The sequence below is a fragment of the Triturus cristatus genome, chromosome 7 (genome assembly GCF_964204655.1).
Source record: "Triturus cristatus chromosome 7, aTriCri1.1, whole genome shotgun sequence".
Classification (NCBI taxonomy): domain Eukaryota; kingdom Metazoa; phylum Chordata; class Amphibia; order Caudata; family Salamandridae; genus Triturus; species Triturus cristatus.
This window is the reverse complement of record NC_140590.1, coordinates 1,472,572,185-1,472,591,808: the sequence shown is the minus strand read 5'-3', so window position 1 is coordinate 1,472,591,808 and position 19,624 is coordinate 1,472,572,185. Positions and strand designations below refer to the sequence as shown.

The 19,624-nt window shown below is 45.7% G+C and overlaps 1 protein-coding gene across 3 annotated transcripts in view; it reads left to right on the top strand.

The window, feature by feature from the left end:
* ARHGAP40 (Rho GTPase activating protein 40) overlaps positions 1–19,624 on the top strand; it is a 367,732-nt gene that overhangs the window by 136,210 nt on the left and 211,898 nt on the right. The window contains exon 1 of one of the 3 annotated variants that reach the window (XM_085619235.1): positions 10,660–10,795. The exons of the other annotated variants lie outside the window; for them this stretch is intronic. Coding sequence (XP_085475361.1) covers positions 10,683–10,795 — 113 coding nt within the window. The 5' untranslated portion in view covers positions 10,660–10,682. Of the gene's footprint in view, positions 1–10,659; positions 10,796–19,624 lie in introns of those variants that run through there. 3 annotated transcript variants of the gene reach the window in all.

Below are 19,624 nucleotides of genomic sequence, written 5' to 3'. Positions count from 1 at the left end.
CATCTGTGTGGTGCGTTGTGAGTTTTTATTAATTTTAAATATAAATATTTACGTACATATATACATGTATATAAAACAGCCAAGTGTAATGTTGTACACCAGAATTTAAATTATTAATATGCGTTCTATGTGCAACTTGTAATTAATGTATACACACAAGCTGGGTGGGCTCACTGCCCCACAAGGTACAGACGTTCTGATCTGTGGGACACATTGTTAAGATTTGTTTATATAACGCAGGGCATTCAATTTATTTGTAATTGTATTTAGAAACAAACAACCACCTCGGTTTTAGTATTTCTCACAATTCTCCCATGACACCTCAAAATCTGCTGTTTGGACCTTTTGTACAGACCACCTCCCTAAAATAAATGTTGTGCATTTCGCATTTACTAGAAATGTTTAGCTATAAATGTTATTTTCTAAAATTAAAGTCAGTGATGCCTTTCATACACATGTGCTGAAGAGAAGCTGCGGCTGTGCAAGCCGAAATTTTGCAGAAAAGAAATCCCATTCTTGTAACCTCATCTTTAGATAATTCACTAGATTGATAAGGTCGCGATTACTAAAAGGGGTTTGATGTTGGTGGGAATCATTTTATTTATTCTAGACGAATAAGAGCTGTTTCGAAGACTAAAATATCATCCGGATGCTCCGCGACTGCCACTCGATATTGTCTTTACTGTTTGTATTTCTGTTCATCATTTCTCTTTCTTTTCTTCTTTCTATGTTCCTTCATCTTTATTTCACTTTCGTCCGAACAACTATCTTGCCTTTTTAGATTTAATGTATTTAATTGCGGTTGAATTACATTTAAATACCGGTTTTAATTATTTTGTAATCATTGTGTTTTTCAAAAACGTTTTCCTCAGTAAGAATAGTTTCCTCTCTGTATTCCTTATGCTGCCCTCTTCTTTATCTTTAGGCTGTTCTCAATTTTTTTGTTTTCTGCCTGTTTTCCTGTTCTTGCTCACATTACAATTCTGGCTACCCAAAAATCAATATTTCCCTTGTCTTGCAACCACAACTCCATGTTCAGTTCTTTCTGTGTGTCGCTCCTTTTCCTCTTAATATTACTTATGTCGTTTTTTTTCACTTTTGTGATTTTTTTTTTTAATCTTCCTCTCGATTTGAACGTTCTCAATTTCACTCTCATTGATCTTCTTGATTTTTTCCCTGTATCTCTATTGATTTGGTTTGTTTCTTCGCATTATATTTTAAACACAAATAAGTACTTTTTACCATTGATAATGTATGGCTCTAGCTCCTCCTTTTAGCAGTAACAGACTCCATAAGTTTACATTGTGCACAGAAAGTCAATGTGCGTTTGTGCCATGCGACGTATAATACCTTTCAATTAAATAAATATTAGCATTTACACGATTTTCTTACATCATAGTGACTGCTCCTGTCCCAAACATAACTGGAAGCGCAATTTTTACTGCACAGCTTTTTAAGTAACAAGAAGATAAATGTAATGCCCAACCTTCTAAGACAATTTATTATTGCCTCAATTTAATATTTTCCAAATTGAAATGACACAGACAATTGAATAAACTAATGTAATAGCTGCTTAAAAAATAAGAATTCAAAAAGAAGTTCAGTGTTGAAATGTAACACCATCAAACTGATACTTGGCGCTATTTGATTGTGTGCATTGGGGTAATTGGTTCTCCTCCAGAGAACCCTCTAGCAGGGGTGGATTGTTCACCAAGGACAAAAAAACGGGCAAATCTATTTTGCAGTTTTTCTGCAGCACCAATACCAAGCCACAACTTACAACAAAAAACAGCTTATTATTAATCACATGGGAGAAACCTATTGCGTTTACCAACTGCCACCTTCCATCGCGGATGATACTGTTTCCTTCCTGAGAGAACGCATTACTTGCCAGACAACCATTGTCAGGCATGCTTATCTAGCTGCTATTAGATGATGCTTCAGTTTTGAGGCAGTTTTCATCAGGTATTCCTATCCATTCTGCTTACCCTATCTAACATTCATTTGTGATTCTCTGCTATTTATGACATTCTTGTGTGCTTTACCATTTCTCGAGATGTTGGGGGACACTTGCCTGTCCCTAGCGATGAATAGGGCCTTTTCTGTCTGTACTGGTTTATTATGATAGTTTCAACATACATTTCCTCATTTGTGTTTGTGTCTTTAGTGATCACCCTCTATCAAGGGGGTGCGTGCACGTTTTTTTAGTGATTTTAATTGCTTTGTACGTTGTGGTGGAGCGCTGTCTTACTCCACCTTCCTACAAGTGTTTCTTAGTATCTTAAGGACAATTTATGTGATTGCCTGTAGTAAGTTGTTCCTATTTTCTTTTTTCTTTGGTGGGCTTTGGTTTGATCTGTTATGAGTTCTAGGAGATGGCAATAACATGTTCTAATTTCCACCTTATACTCACCTTTTTCCTATATAGATAGATACATATTTGAAAAGCTAATTGACGATATTATAACATGTCTGTGGTCTTTGTTGACGGACGTCAGTAGGTAAATTACATATCAGGGTGGTGTGATTACAGTGCTCCTCCCAACTTTTCCTTTTTTTAGATAAAGGTGGGTGGTCTTTCTACTGCTTGTATTTTTATTATCTTACAGTGGTAAGAAGGTTAGTAAGTAGTATCCTATTCCTCATGGGAGAGGGCATGTTTTGCCCCTGCCAAAATGTTGGCAGTTTAGACACCTTGCGTACAGCACAATATACTGCCCATCTACATAAAAAAAGTCAGAACACTTTAACAGAGTTTAAGTAACTTATATTGCACAACTGCTCACCAAGCTACAAATTACGCTGAAAAACAGCTTATTATTAATCAGATAGGCGAAACCTAATGCATTTGCCAATGCTTGTTGGTACTTAGTGCGAAGGCCCATCAGGAAGGGCATGCCATAAAGGCTGGAGCCCTTACTGGACTTGGCCCTTTTTGCAGGGTCATCCCTGAATTTTTTTCCTTCCTCCTAGTCTTTTTTTCTGACCTGGTGTTGGTGGTTTTAGGACTCTGTGCACTTTACCACTGCTGTCCAGTGTAGTGTGTGTGCTCTCTGTGGTAAACAGGGTAAGATTGGTCTACACCTGTTTGGCGTATTCAATTTACCTGTCAGTTCCTTGTAAAGTGGTATCTCAGATATCAACGGCCAATAAATTTAATGCTACTGGTGGGCTTGCAGCGCTGCTTGCGCCACCCCCAAAAGTAGCCTTTTAACCTGTCTCAGGCCTCTGCCATTGCAGGGCCTGTGCGCACATTTTACTGCAGCTGTGACATGGCACACAAAGTGGTTGCCACGTCTGTGACCCTCCCCCCCTTTTACTCTATGTCGGTCACCCCTAAGGTTGGCCCTAGCTAGCCCTATGGGCAGGGTGCAATGTAGGTAAAAGGTAGGACATGTCCCTTACATGTGTGACATGTCCTGGTAGTGACAAACAGCCATTTTGGTTTCTCACTGCTGTGAGGCTGCCCTCTCATAGGAATGCATTGGGGATTCCCTGATAAGTATTTCAGTGGTAATTCCTGATATGAGAGGAGCATCATGGTCAAGTTTGGTATGTTTGGAATAGTGATAATAAATGCTGCATAATGGTGTGCGCAGATTTATTATCACTATTTTAGAAATGGCACTTTTAGAAGTTGGCATTTCTGTGTGCTATGTGTCTTTGCCTGCCTGGTGTGCTTGCCTGGCTCTGGAGGGACAGGGGCTGGTGAGGTATGTGGCTCCAAAGGGGCAGGGTGAGTCAGCGCTAGGCTGAATAGGCAGATCTGCATTTGGAGTAGTGGGAGGAGTAGTCCCTGACCCTGAATAGGTCTGTGCCTGCTTTGTTCAATGCTACGCAACCAAATGATGGACGGAATGCTGAGTAAAACATACATTCACCCCCAGTCAAGAGATCTGGGTTAAATCCATCGTTCTTTTGCTCACCATGCCAGCCCAGTTTAGACCCAGCCATATGCAATCAGTCTTGACCCTGTGCCTCATAGGAACAGTCCAGACCGGACTGCCAAGCCAGGTCCTCCCTGGACCGAAAACAAGCATCCTGGGACCGGTTTCTGGGTATTACCCTTCAGCAGCCAGGCTAGCTTGAGTCCAGTGGTACAGTGAGGAAGGGACCCACGTCTGGGCATACCCATCCCTCTTAGGACGAAAATTGCTACTCAAACAAATGATGGAAGGAATGCTGAATAAAACATACATTCACCCCCAGTCAAGAGATCTGGGTTAAATCCATTGTTCTTTTGCTCACCATGCCAATCCAGTATAGACCCAGCCATATGCAAATCAGTCTTGATCCATCATTCTTTTGCTCACCATGCCAGCCCAGTTCAGACCCAGCCATATGCAACCAGTCTTGACCCTGTGCCTCATGGGAACAGTCCAGACTGAGCTGCCAAGCCAGGTCCTTCCTGGACCAGAAACAAGCATCCTGGGACCAGTTTCTGGGTATTACCCTTCATCAGCCAGGCTAGCTTGATCAATGCTGGCTCCGCCCCCCTGTGGGGTGTCTGGGGCCAGAGCCTAACCTGACAAAGGAGGGTGTGAGCACTGTATAGAAAGTGCTTCGGTACCCCCCAGAACTAGGGCAGAACAAAGGCAAGCATGGTATAAATATTGGGGCTGTGACCCCATGTCTGTGTGCTTTGGTGCTTACTTGGAGCAGTGTGCCTGCTTGGACTGCTGGGCCCCAGGAGGAACCGCCTCGAGGGATTGCCCCTCGGCTGGAGGGCCCTGTGAGCTGGCCTGCCTGGGCCCAGCTCTGCCCTTCTAGACCTTAGGGGGTCATCTGCATCAAGCGCGTGGTGAGCGCTTTGTCTTACTGGCCCTTTGAATCCTAGAAGTGGGCTCTTGCTTGTTGGCGCATGGTGAGCTCTGTGCCTGTGTGCTAGGAGCGTGTGGTTGGCATTTTTGGCTCTATTGTTCCTGAGCCCGCAAAATTGGCAGAGACTTCGCCGAGATTGGCGAAACAGGAAGTCAGGCGAGTTTGTGCCTGGAAGTGGGTAGGGCTCCTGTGTTGCCCGTGGGAACCCCGCGCGGTGCCCAGAGAAGACAACAGAGGCTGTGCTCCGTACTCTTGCCTACCTTCTGGCGGCAGCCCACCCCGCATTGCTGTGTCGTGTGTTACCAAATGAGGAGTGTGGAACCACTGGAGACTTCGCTCCCTGCGGCCAGGAAGACAGGCAAGGCTGCTCCTGTCTGTGGGCGGGGCTCCCGGGAGGAAAGGGAAGCCCTGCGTGTTGCCTTGAGGCCGGCAGAAGAATGAGGAGGAAGTCTGGTTGCAGGCGGGCCTGGCAGCAGGAAAGAGCCGGCACCTCGCGGGCTCGTGCGACGGTCCCCGAGAGAGAGGCAGACGCGACCGAAGGACCGCACTGCAAAGGGAGATGTCCGGTCCGGCCGCACCACTGGAGATCGCAAGAGACCGGAAAGAGTCTGGAAGGCCCCCTGTGACTGGAGCCTGTGCTGGGCACTTTGGGCGCGATTTGGGAGCATCAGTTGCACAAGGAGGAGCCCAGGTGTAAGGGGCTCCCCAGGCATTGTTGGTGCCGGTGACCATTTGTACAGCCTCACAGCCAGATTGCAGGCTGCTGCAACGACGGCGGGCAGTTCTTTATTTCTATGAAGAAGAAGAGGTGCGATGCTCCCACGCCCCTCAGTGCATTGCGCACGCTTTCTTCGCTGCAGAGGCAGCTAGAGGCACTCAGTTGGGGCCTACTTGTTACACAGCTGCACCGCCTGATTGTGGGCAGCTGCAATGTTGAGGGGGCATTATTTTGGGTCTCAAGAGAGACCAGGGTGAGTTACACCCACGGGCCCCCATTTCTGGCGCCGGCCTGTTTGGCCTACACCCTGCTGCAGGGGAGTAGAGCCCCGACTTTTGATGGACGGAGGGCATTGCGGGGAAGTCCCAGCTGGGCCCCCGATGAAGACCAGTGGGCCTGTGACACCTGAGGTGCGGGAAGGGCGCAAGGCCCTAATGTGATGCATAATGTGTTTATGCCTAATGTGATGCATAGTATGATTTATGCCTAATATGTTCTGCATATGCTAAGTGTTGTGATATGATAGTTATGCCTAAGTGTTAATGGCAGTAGTTACGGGTTTCATATTCACTGCTTGCATTCTGATGGTTCTGACAGTAGCCCGATTGGCCTTGTGAAGTGTATATAATCCCCTGTAAAGTGATACCTAGTGCCAGGTGGCACAGGGTATATATGTAATTATGCTCTGATGTGTTTTATGGATAATACAAAGGCTATTTTTTATATGACCTTGTGTGGAGTTTCTTTTGTGGTGTGCCTAGTGTGTCGCTGCTATGTGTGTGTGTGTGTGTTGAGCAAATGCTTTACACATTCCCTCTGGGATAAGCCTGACTGCTCGTGCCAAGCTACCAAGGGGTGAGCAGGGGCTATCTTCAGCGTGTAACTCCCTTGCCCTGACTAGAGTGGTGGTTTCTGCCTGGCTTAGGCGCTTTCCCTAGCCAACCAGAAATCCCATTTCTAACAGTAATCACTTCTGGGTTCAGATTGGGTGTTTTACACACTTTATCCTCTGCAGAGAGCCTAGGGCTTTAAGTCTGAAGTAAATTGTGTGTTTCCGTGTCAAGTGACTTTCTGACCCAATGAGTAAGGTACTTTGCCATGTTGTCTATTGGCCACAATTCCTCACTGCATGGATGTTTATTTGCTGTGGGTTAAACATCTCACCCCCAAAGGGGCCCTTAACCTCGTGGGATGTATAGGCTTGATCCAGATCTTCAACAAATCCCCCAAGAGCTCATAGCTGTCCTGTGGAAAATAAATTCATACATCTCCACATCATCATAATCAATATTCTCTGCCGAGGAGTTTATACTGCACCAAAAATCTTTTGTGCCATGAAGATCTCTCCTTCCAATAATGCTGCTAGGGACAACTTTCTCTGTGCCCCATCAAGGTGGCCTCTTTCTTTTGTGCAGCTAGGAGCACCACTCTCTATTGTAGTGCAGAGGCTACCAGTGCCATAGGCGTGCTTAAACGCCTTCTCAATATGTTTCCTTTTATGGGAAACCTTGCCCCCGCTCTGTGGTTCAGAGGCAGAAGGTGAGTCTCCATATGAGAGGGACAAATAATTCTTCTCTGCAACGGTCTCCCTCTTCCTCTTAGTCAATGCGGTGTCTACTACCTATCTCACAGAGGACCTAAGTTCCTCCTCTAAAAATCTTTTAATAGATTCTCCCAGGAGTTCAGACACTGCATGGGTCTGGAGGTTAATGCCCTCAATAATTGGTATGATACAGTGGCGGCTGCTCCGCTAAGGCGGAGGAGCACAGCCCCACTGCTTTCAGCAGTGGAAATGAAGGACAAACATAATTATAATAACTCGTTGTTGTTATGATTTTTTTAATTCCTGCTGCGGGTGTCTTTGCGGGACAGGGCTGCTCTGCTCTCAGAGGAGGGGAGAGGAGTGGTGGACATACTGTAAGTTCCCAATGACTGAGGGAGGGCCAAACAGTCATGCGTATTTTGCATGTTCTCCACCCAGGCTGCATTACAGCTTGGGTGAAGAACATGCCCAGGCTCCCATTCCCTGGCTCAGCACTGAATCATGGCTCTCAGACCAATCACAGTGCTGCATTGCTGCGTTTTTATTGGTCAGGGGAGCCTGGATGTGCCTCCTATTCCTGGCTGGGAAGACAGAGGAGAGACGGGAAGATAGAGGAGAGGCGACAACAACAGAGAGATGCGGATAAGAGGTACTTTTTAAAAATTATTTTTGACAACCCTCTCCCTCCACCCGCCTCCCAACCCCACGGCTGTACCGGCCGCCACTTGTATGATATATAACCAAACAAGAAAATACAAATCTTAGGTAACAAGGATGCCCAAAATGTTTACTCACAGTTTGTGTGTGGGAAAACTAAATAGTAAATTCTGGCTCAACAGTTTGTTAAAACTTTCTCCCAACCAAATAAACAGAATAATGTCTTCTGATGAATGCCACATTTCACCACTAGCAGGAAGTAGAGCTCTTGGGATCGTAAATCCGAAGGACAGATGATGCCTGTCGGTGCCTTCAACCTGATGCAGTGTAACCGCTGCTGCTCTTGGGCAGTAAGCTGTTTCCATGTTTACGTGGCTTAAAAAGCAGTAACATAAAGGAAGGACGGGTTCTGAGGCCGTCTCATTCCCTTACAGGCGTCCACTCAGCTAGAGCGTAGCGCGGCAATGCGTTAAAGAACGCGATGCCGCCAGCCTATAAGATATTGTTTGTTTGTTTCCAGGCAACTCAAGCGTTGCCTGGAAACCCACAAAAGAAGTTCCGTCTTTTCTTTTTTTTCTGGCAATCCCTTTAAGGGCCTTTAATATAGACGGAGGGTGAGACACAGAGGTAACGCGGTCGCGCCACCGTCATTCGTTTTATTTTCATGTTCCTTTAGGTCATCTTTCAGGAACAGTAATTCATTATAAAAAACATTGGCAACAACTATCCCAGGCACTGGTAACGAATATGAATTCTTCCTTGATTTTCAAAAATCATGGCAATTCCCAATCAATCCATAGTTTTAGGTAAAACTCACCTAGCCCGACTGCAAATTGGATGGGCATACATTTAAAAAGCACAATAAATCCCAATACCTTAAATGATATAATATTAAACAAGCCTTATATATAGCTATACAATTATCAAAGCACAATAAATACCTAGTATCTTGAGTAGTAAAACTTAGCAGAAGTCATGTACTTATCTTGTTGCGGAGCAGCTAATAAGAGGAGCATGTCTTCATGCCCTGGATATTTATATGCTTTCATGAACATTCTAAATGCTTTATGATGTGTTACTATTCTTTAAAGGGCTGCATGTTGGGGCACCAATAAAAGGTTATTGCATAAAGGTAGCCTCTGGTCTTGTAATGAAATATGCAGGGTCCCACTTGAATCAAATGCAGCCCTTAAGAGCAACAGGAAATAAAGGATACCAATAGGAATAATGGCCTTAAAGTGTCACTATGATATATGCTTTGGTTAATGACTTCCTGCCTGCTTTTGGTAGGTGATAAGATAGGTGTAAATAAACTCCAGCCAGGTGACTCCACAAGGTAACGGCTCAACTGAAGTATGTTAAATGGATTGGGGTTGGTGACTGAGTGGCCTGTGTGCACAGCTTCAGCCTGTGGCATTCTCCTGAAGGCCTTTAGGGTTTGGCAGAACTTTTTGAAGTTTGGACCCCCAATTTAAGGATTTCGTAGCGACAGAAATATGTCAAAAACAGTTTACGCTGAATAGGACTCAGGTAAGCAGTGTAGATTTGGTAAAAACATGGTTGGAAATGGTTGTGTGGGCAGGGCAGGTACTTTCTATTGTGGAACACAGCTACCACTGTAATCTGCTCCTCTACTGCATGCGTGGCAGCAGGAGGATCGCTAAGAGGACTTGAGCGAGGCAAAAGGCTTTCTTTGTAGTGCTGTTAAATCAATAGATGAAGGAAACCTCTGTGCCGAAGGTGACGTCCACGCTGAAAACCTGTGACTTTCTTGGAAAGGGCACCAAGGACCAGGGCCGGACTGGCCGTAGCGGGCACCGGGCAATCCCCCGGTGCGCCGCACGGGTGGGGGCCAGTTTTGGGCCCCTGGGGGCAGTTTTTTTGTTACAGGGACGTTTTTGCACCATAGCTCTTTGCCGGGGCCGGTTTTGGTTCCCAGTCCGGCCCTGCCAAGGACCATCGACAAATGGTCAGGGATCCGGTCACTTAGGCTGAGCAGTAATTCCTTGGTGGTATTAATTCTACTGCTCACACGATGAAATTCCTTATAAACTTTTATGCCAAATAAGTGCTCCAGCAGTACACAGAGAGCAGGAACAGGCTCCTATCCCTAGCTCCCTCAAACACCTTTCTTCAGCATTCGCGCATGACATCACAATACCCCCAAAGGCAAGCTATGACATAGATAGTTAAGGATGTGTAGTAATCTTCAATGAAGGAATTCAGAATTCATCTGGAGAAGTAAGTTTATTCCATATAAACGAGCACGTCTAACAAGATCAGCTGTCAGGAGAAACTGACTCGATTCAGAATTAATCTGGAGAAGTACGTTTATTCCATATAAACGAGCACGTCTAACAAGATCAGCTGTCAGGAGAAACTGACTCGATTCAGAATTAATCTGGAGAAGTAAGTTTATTCCATATAAACGAGCACGTCTTACAAGATCAGCTGTCAGGAGAAACTGACCCGCTGCAGTGCCTACTACATTCCATTACAACTCCAAGATAGAACATAGAATGAAAAACACATTCAAAAAGCTACAATGCATTAAAGAGTCACACATGCATTTAAAGAGATACACTTACCAATTATAGTACATACTACAGGATGGGCACGGGGGCAGTATGTTAACAAAAGCAAAGCCTATAATTTACATCACAACACAGGTCTTTGAAAGGAAGTCTGGCGCAACTCACGCTGTACGGTAGCTGCTTCTTTTATCACTAGCGATAAGACTATTAGCCTTGGCCAAACACTGTGAGCAACATGACGCTCTATGACGCGTATCAGACATTTGATCCTCATGAAAAGGTCTGCCTTGCTCTGAATGGCACCAGCAGACACAGCGCACCAAGTTCTGGCGGTGGACCGCGGAGAGTTACGCGGGCACCCCAGACAAAGTGGAGTGACGTACATGAGGACGCAAATAGGAGGGGACTCATGCATGCAAAGGACCTTACCGGCAGCTCTGGAGTTACTCTGTCCGAATTCAAGCCCAGTGGAATTTCTTTTGAAACGATGGAAAAAGAAGACCTACTTTTCAGTGTAGATGGGTAAGATTTTTCTGCTTGTACTTCACCCTCAAGCCCAGGTAAAAAAAGAGCACGTTGCTGAACATAATTGGAGGGAAAAAAAGAAATTTGAATTTTTTTAATGGGTCATCCTTCTCCCTTGTGTTGTTTTTGAGGAGAGCTGCAGGTGGGTGTCTGTATTTAATTTAGTAAAGGTTTTTACTCGCTTTGAACCACAGCTTTGCTCATCGGATCCTACACCATAGAGGTCTTTCGATCTGACTACACTATGGTTCATTCTAGATCCTGAATGTCAATATGGGTCTCAGTGCTTTATCACCCTCCTCCTATCTCTAGTGGGCATGCTGTCGTCGTTCTTTATTGCCTCATATTGTGTCAAGGGCTATTTCGGTGTTTTACTCTAATGTGATTTCTATAACTTTATGCTGCTATAATTACACTTTTTATTAGTTACATTCCTTTGGTGTCTTCAGTTTTTTCTTATTGTATTTTTGTTGCTACATTCACGGTTGTCCTTCTGCTTTTATTACTGTATTTTTATTGTGGAAATGTAAACGTGTACTGTCTCTAAAATCCTAAATCTTGCCTTTGTGCAACATGTGCATTGTACAGAGCGAGACACATCATGTGATTTTGTTCTTGCATGTGGAACAAGGGCTAGGAGAATGTCCGAATCCACATAATGGATTTTACTCATGGGTTCAATCCGCAAACAGCGGGCAGTTTCCTAATTGAATGTTTTTTCTTAGTATTTGCTAAATCTATGTCCGCTTCTCATATTTTCCATAGAAAAAGTCAAGAAATTACTCCTTTAACTCTAACCCTATTTTTCTTGGGTGGGATTCAGAAAGAATTCCACAAGTATGTCCCGCTTTCTCTGCACGCCATAGCTGTCCATGATTACTCAAACGTGTCCAGGTATATGAAAATGTACCAGGTGTATGTTTTCGCAATCAAAAATGTACCACGTGCACACATTTGTTCTTGAAACTTTTTTCTTTTCCTCATGGAATATATTATTCCCAAGGAGCATTCCCTTCTCATACATGGCTATTGAGGGGGCGGGGTTATCGCGGAAACTGGTTTCAAAGGTTTGGTGAATATCCAGAAGTATGCAATTTGTGGGTGTTCACTAGCTTTTATACATGGACGCACTCAACAACGCCTATAAGTCATCCCTTGGAAGAACATTAGTTCTGATTGAAATCATAAGATATTGCTGTAATATTATTGGGAACAGATCTCATTTATGAGAGCATAACCTTTTAATATAATGTGAATCTGCTTTAGGAATTTGCCCTTTCATCTACTAACACAAAACCTGTGGGTCTATGTGACAAGTTAACTTTATTTCTAAGAGCTTTGCCGGCTTAACAGCTTGGCTGGACTGTTCCCATGAGGAAAAGGGTCCAGACTGATTTGCATATGGCTAGGTCCAAACTGGGGTGGCGTGGTGAGCAAAAGAACGATGAATTAAAACCAGATCCTTGTGACTGGATTGGATTCAAGCTAGCATGACTGAGGAGGGGTGATGCCCTGAAACTGGTTCCAGGATGCTTGTTTCCGCAGTTCGGGCTGATTTTCATATAGCTGGGTCCAAACTGGGATGGTGTGGTGAGCAAAAGAGCGATAGATTATACCCAGATCCTTGTGAGTGGGGGTGAATGTTTGCATTGTTCAGAATTCCGTTAACCAATCAACAACAACAGTCACAATTTTATGGACGTGAAACTACAGTTGCAGGCCTGCCAGAAGGAGAAGGGCCTTTTAGAAGGTGGAGTCTGCTGAGGGGACGGGGCTTCATTTCAATTACTATCTGGCCAATCATGGAGAAGACGGGGCTAACAAGAGGGGGACGGGCTTAGAACACAGCACTGACTATTGAGCAGAGCCCCAGTGCCCTTCCCCCAAAACTCACTTACTGGCTTTTGATTCAAGTGTGTCAAGGAGAGTTCAAAACCCTTGATGCCTGTGGAGACTCAACCTATGAGATGTAAACCTTTCTGTGCATGGGTTTACAGCTCACCATGTGCACACAGTGTGATCTTGGTGCTTTACCAGGAGACTGTGCGAAGAGAGCCATTACCTCCTCGTCCATTCCCTCGCTTGCAGCCATTATCATGTGAGACCTCCCACCTCTCCAGACACCAATCCCACTTAATAGAAAACACAACAATATGTACAAAAGACCCCCACACCACACTTCCTGTTTTTCTTGTGTCTCCATACGATGATCTCTGTCAACGATGAAGGTGCTTCGCGGACCGTCATGTGGAGTTGTTAGGATGAATTCCAGGCTGAGGTTCTGTGTGGGCAAGGTTTCAGGAAGCAGCTCTCCAAAGGAGAGCGGGCAGGATTATGTGCAAAGAGTGGACGAAGTTTGGGAGCTCGCCCATTACGGCGCTTAACAGAACCTCATCAGCACTGCGGATGTTTGGAGCTGCTCCGCTTGAGTGAATTCTGCTGTGGGGCAAGGGAGACTTGTGTCTGCTTTAGGCGCCTTGAAGTCAGGCAGTCCCAGTGCCACTGTAGCACTACTTCCGGGACTGGAGGGAGGAGTCCTCTATTCCTTCAGTCGGGGGGAAGTGCTGCCATTATGGACGGCAGAGGGGGAACGGTGCTTCCTTGCCAAAGTTGGTAAGGTCTTGGTTGTGCCATATTTTATGGACTACTGAGGATTATTGGCATTTTTTAATTGGAGGTAAATGTTTACAGTTTCTGGGGCCTTTATTGGTTTACTCAATACAGTATCTTTTATTGAGTGAATATTGTGAACTGCCCCTATTTAAAGATTCTGTCTGATGAGTTTTCTGTTTCTAAAACTAATTGCAGAAGAATGTCTGGCAAGCGTACTGTGAAGAGGAAGCATGTTATTTATTATTTATCTTGCTCAGATGAGGAGAACCAGATTCCAGCGAGGGTGCTGTGTCGGAGTGGCATCTCAGCTGATCCTTTACCTCCTTTACTGTCACAGTCCAAGGTACAAGATAGGATTGTGACTGCAGCAGCCAAGGCATTGGAGGCTTTCAATAAGAAGAAGGGGGCCTGATCATCTCTGGCTCATGCGTCACAGGAGTCTTCATCTTAAAATTCAGAGCAGCCCGCTACATCTTCAGGCAAATATCGGCGATGAGAGGGATACTTTGTCTCGGGTGTGTGAGTGTTAGACTTGGCATCTTTTAACGTGTTTCCCCTGAGTCTTTGCTTTCTGACCTCACGGTTTTGACTCTGTTTTTGCTGGTGCAATGATTCTGCGAACTTTTCTCACTGCTGATCAGTGGTAAAGTGCAAGTGCTCCTGTAGTAAAATGTGTTATAGATTGGTGTTTCCATGATTGGCCTATTTGATTTATTTATCAGTCCCTAGTAAAGTGCACTGCGAGTGCCAGGGCCCATAAATCAAATTCTGTTGGTGGGCTGCAGCACTGGATTGTGCCACCCATGCAAACAGCCCGTAAAGTGTAACTCTGGCCTGCCATAGCAGAGCCTGTGTGCAGCCTGAGGCTGCCATGTCAACCTGGCAAGTGCACACTCTTGCCAGTCCCTAAACCTTCCCTTTTCTACATGTTAGTCACCCCTAAGGTAGGCCCAAGGTATCCCCATGGGCAGGGTGCATTGTATGTGAAACGTAGGACATGCCCTGGTGTGTGTGGCATGGCCTAATAGTGAATTACAGCCTATTTCGTTTTTCACTGTTGCAAGGCTACCTATCCCCGTAGGCCAGAATGGGCAGTTTGATAATACCATTTTATAATCCTAACTGACCCAGGGAACATGGTAGAAATTCAAGTTTAAGTATGCCAGAAACTGCATCTTTTACTGAAGTTGGTTTTAACATTCTGTGTTTGAAAATACCACTTTTAGAAAGTAGGTATTTTCTTACCTAACCATCCAGCCTGACTCTGCTAGCTTGTGTATTGTCTGGTTTGTGAGTGACAGGGGCTGGGGAGACTCCAGGAGACGGGGTGAGTCAGCACAGGGCTGAATAGACCTATCTGCATGTAGATGGGTGGGAGGAGTAGCACCTGGGTCTGAATAGGGCTGTAAAAAGTCATACAAGGTAGTGGTGGCTACAAAGTTGCACTTCAACAAACACCGTCAGACACAGTGATATTGCAATCAATTGTATTTAGCAATTTGTAAAGTTAAATGGTGCCACTCAGGGTAAGATACCCCACTACCCAGAGTATCAATAACACAAAACACTAAGTGAATTGTACAATGTATTCAAAGAAGAAAACCCCGGCACTCCAAATATTTGTATATACAATTATGTATAGTTGTCCCTAAAGCAAAGAAACACAATGATAGGAAGAGATACCTCCTATTACAGGAAACTTCGAGAAGAAAATCATTTGATCATTCATCGAAACAATTTATTTTCTGATAGTCCCAATAATACACAGACTGGCACTAAATCGTTTGTTGATACATTCATAAATTAATTATCTATGATGTATATGGTGTCCAGTCCTTGCTGTGTGGAGTATCGAAAACAGCCAACGCGTGTTTCGTCACCACCGTGACTTTCTCGAGGCTTAAATGATGCTCGAACGGGGGCCAGAAATTTTATTGGCTCAAGGTCGCATACACATGAATCCTCTTCAGTCCAAATGATCAGTTCTGACGTCTCTTTGGGATCCTTTCTTCTTTATCTAGTCTTAGAAGATATTGTCCTCCCGAATATCTATTAAAACGTATGTACGTTCAACACAAATGTTTTTTAGTGACGTTGCTTTACGCTTTTCTTATATATAAAATCAACTCCAATCTTTATTGATCCTGTATTAACAACGTTCGGCAGAAATGAGTCTTGGTCATATTACCAAAGGAATAATGAGATCCAAGAAATAGGGCACTAAAGTAAGACCAAATAGCAACTAACGTATTCATTTGCGTTCTCAATCGAGTTATGGAATCTGAAGAACAGGGCACTATGATAAGACCCTGGATTCTAGCTCCATTCGTCCACAGCAACTCGCTATCTCCGTCTATTTTGCCGAGACGAATAGGGCTGTGCCTGCCTTCCACAATGCTGGCTCCACCTCCTGTGGTGTGTCTGAGAACCCTGGCCCACACTGACAAAGGAAGAAGGTGCACACTGGCAGCATGTACCCAGAACTGGTTTGAACTAGGTACAGGACCCTCTGCCTTCAGAGGATAAAGGATTTGCTAGTATAAATATTGGGGCCCAAACCCCAACACTTTAGAACTCTTTTGGGATCAAGAAGACTGGCAAGAAGAAGAGCGGGAGAAGCTGTGAGAAGGAACTACCACTTTGCTGTGTGCTTTGCTGTGTTGGCCTGCAGTGGCTGCTTCTGTCTTGGGCAGTGAAACGACTGGACTGAACTTTCTGCAACCTACTTTTGTGAGTTTCTCCAAGGGCTTGAGGTAGAGCTTGCCCCCTGTTCAAGAAGTTCAGGAACAGCAAAGACTACAAGCTCGACGCCGTGTACGACGCCGCTGCTGACTCCGTGTCCTGAAGGCACCACAGAGGGCACCGCTGCAACGCCACACCGTGACCCTGGTCTCACCGACGACGCCTGCTGATGCTGCCACCGAGCCGCTGCTTGCACCGCGACCTGTGGGCACCGCACTGCGCGCCGCCTTGCTTCACAACGATGCCTTGGTATCCCCAACGACATCGCTCCATGTCAGACTCGACGCTGCTACTTGCACCGTAGTTTGGGAGCACTGCTCGTAAAGTTACACGACGCACCACCATCACCCCACACCGCAGCCTTGGCCTGCCGGTGCCATCGACTTCAGTTCGTCAGCCGACGACAGCGCTTCAGCAACGATGCCGCTGCTGCTTGCACCGTGACCTGCCAGCACCGTGATGAGCACCGCCTTCATCTCACCCTGGTCTCACCGACGACGCCATCCGACGCCGCCACCGAGCCGCTGCTTGCACCGCGACCTGTGGGCACCGCACTCCGCACCGCCTCGCTTCACAACGATGCCTTGGTATACCCGACTATGTCGCTCCACGTCGGACTCAACGCCGCTGCTTGCACCGTGGTTTGGGAGCACTGCTCATAAAGTTACACGACGCACCACCCTCATCCTGCACCGCAGCCTTGGCCTGCCGGTGCCATCGACTTCAGTTCGTTAGCCGACGACAGCGCTTCAGCAACGCCGCCGCCGCTGCTTGCAGCGTGACCTGCCAGCAACGTGACGAGCACCGCTTTCATCTCTGGTTATGTGCATATGCTTTACCCACTGCCTCTAAGATAAGCCTGACTGCTGGTGCCAAGCTACCAAGGGGGTGAGCAGGGGTTATTTTAGGGGTGTAACTCCCTTATACTGACTAGGAAGAAGGGTGCCTATTTGGACAAAGGTGCAAGCCCTTGCCAACTAGAGGCCCCCATTTCTAACAGTGAGAATCTGGGATTTTCTCTTTTTCATATGGATAATGAGGAGCAGGCCTTATTCCCTCAATAGTCCTAACCCTGTACCATGGCGATGCCGTTCCACAGCGTATTCAAGGACATGGTGATGTCTGAATGGAAGGAGGTAGCTAACATTTCAGTTCTGAGGTTCCTTTAGAAACTTGTGAGGAAGTTCTTCCTCATAATGTCAAAGTGTACCCCAAATTATCCTTCAGACAAGAAGATGTGGGGCTGAAGTAATCATTTGCGGCTGAGAATCTTGCTCTGAAAGCCAGCTTATTTGCAGCATATACAGCATAGTCTGTCATTAAAAATTTCTATCAGTAGGCAGTGGCAATCCAGAAGGGTTCGAAGTGTTCTGACCTGTTATCTGGTATGGAGCAAAAGTCCCACTTATTGGCATACATTTCCTCCATATAGTCAAGGCTACTGCAATGTCCTCAAGGGTTTTGGTGGCAGCATGACACCACCTCTGGATGAGGGAATCAGAAGACAGAAGCAGTGGAGAAGTCTGATTTCATGAATATTCCTTTTCAAGGGAATATGTTGTTTAGGGATTAGCTGAATTCCATGATTTCCAAAGTTTTTAATGACAGAAAACACCCTGCTGTTCTAGGTTCCGGAAGGTTTCGAGGCAAACAAAAGAAAGAGACGGGCGCCCTCCTCTGGGGCATGTGCGCAGACATCGGACAAAAGAAAGTTTGAGACCATGGCTCTGTGTCTCAGATGGCTCACAACAGTTGCACATAATCTGACACAAATCTGGCACAACAGGCCATGAATTAGCAAAGCACTAGCACCTAAATAGCTCAATACGAGAGGAACAGCAATAAAAGCAGCCCCAGAGCCCCAAACCACCTGGGTGTCGATAATCTCCCACGGTATGGGCCACAGTGCCACGGTCAAACTCAAACTTGAAAACAAAACCTGAGGCAATTACGGGCACTTAAGAACCGTATCTTTGAACCGTTTTATCTTTATACATTGTGTAAGAAAACGACCGATTTTTTTATTTTGTATTGCAATGATTTTAGTTAACTTATGCAAATAAACTTTTTCGTTCATTCAAAAAATACAAAAGGATCTGGGATAAGAGCTCCAAGTCTTCACTTAGTAAGGACTTTAAGGGGTACTCTACCTGCAAGCAGAAGTATCAGCCAAGGTGATTATTCAGGTTCCTCCGGTGGAGAAAGGCCTTGTACAAAACGTTTCAGGTGCATACAGGCGTGCTGGATTTAAAGTGGGCTTGGATCCAGACTCTCATTTTCGGATGGTGACACTGCAGTCAATTATTCTTCTGGTAAGGCCAGGAGATTGGTTGGCATCCATAGACTTTGAGGATGTGTATCTCCATGTTCGCGTCAAGCCCTCTCATCAACAATTTCTGAGCATTGCCATGGACGGTTTCCATTATCAGTTTCAAGTCCTTTCTTTCGGGCTCAAGTTGTCTCCGAGGAAGTTCACCAAAGTACTGGCTCCTTTGGTGGCAATTTTACTTGCAGAAGGTGTCTTTGTGCACCTGTACCTAGAACTTGTTGGTGCAGGCTCCCTCAACAGAGCAGTTTTGTTCCATACTGCAAGAGTACTGGCGATCCTGTGTTCTCATGGGTGCCTCGTCAATTGGAAGAAGTCTTCCTTACATCCGTCCCAGGATTTGGAGTTTATTGGGACTTGCTTTGAGACTCCATAGGTTCGGGTTTGTTTACCAGGAGCTCGTATAGGTCAAGCTGCAAGGCCATGTCAGAAGTCTGTTGGCACGCGACAGTCTGAGGGTGGAATCCTGGTTCAGAGTCCAGAAAGAAATGGTGGCTATAATCTTTCTGGTCCTGTGAGCTCGATTCCATCTTCACAAGTTGGTAGCTTGGATTCTGGGCAGTTGGGATCCAGTGCCGCAGGACTTGGTGAGTTCAATTCCGATGTGTCAACGGGTGAGGAGGGATATGGCGTGGTGGCTAGATTCTGTAACCCTGTTGCACAGCGTAGAGCTAGATCATTCCAAACCTGTTTTTCTTACCACAGACGTCCGTTTGTCAAGCTGGGGTACTTCCGGGGATGCTTTGCAGGCGCATGGTTGTTGGACTCGCACGGAGACTAATCATTACTCGAATTGGAGAGAGCTAGAGGCCATAAGAAAGGCTCTTTTGTGTGCAGCGTCCAGTTACAGGGGAGCGCAGGGCCGGTCTGGACTGACAATGTCACCGCAAAAGCCTATGTGAACAGATGGGGAAGACCCACTCCAGCAGTCTGAGAAAGATTACTTGGCAATTGTTTTCCTGGGCTCAAGAGTCTCTGCTCTCTTCGGGCCATTCACATTCAGCGGTCAGCCAATGTGATGGCCGATTCCCTCTTTGATGGACTTTTCTCTGGTCAGTGGGTGCTTTCCCGCCTGACTCTCCAGTGGGGTCTTCCAGTAATAGATATGTTTGTTTCCCAGGGCAACGCAAAAGTTAGAAGGTTTT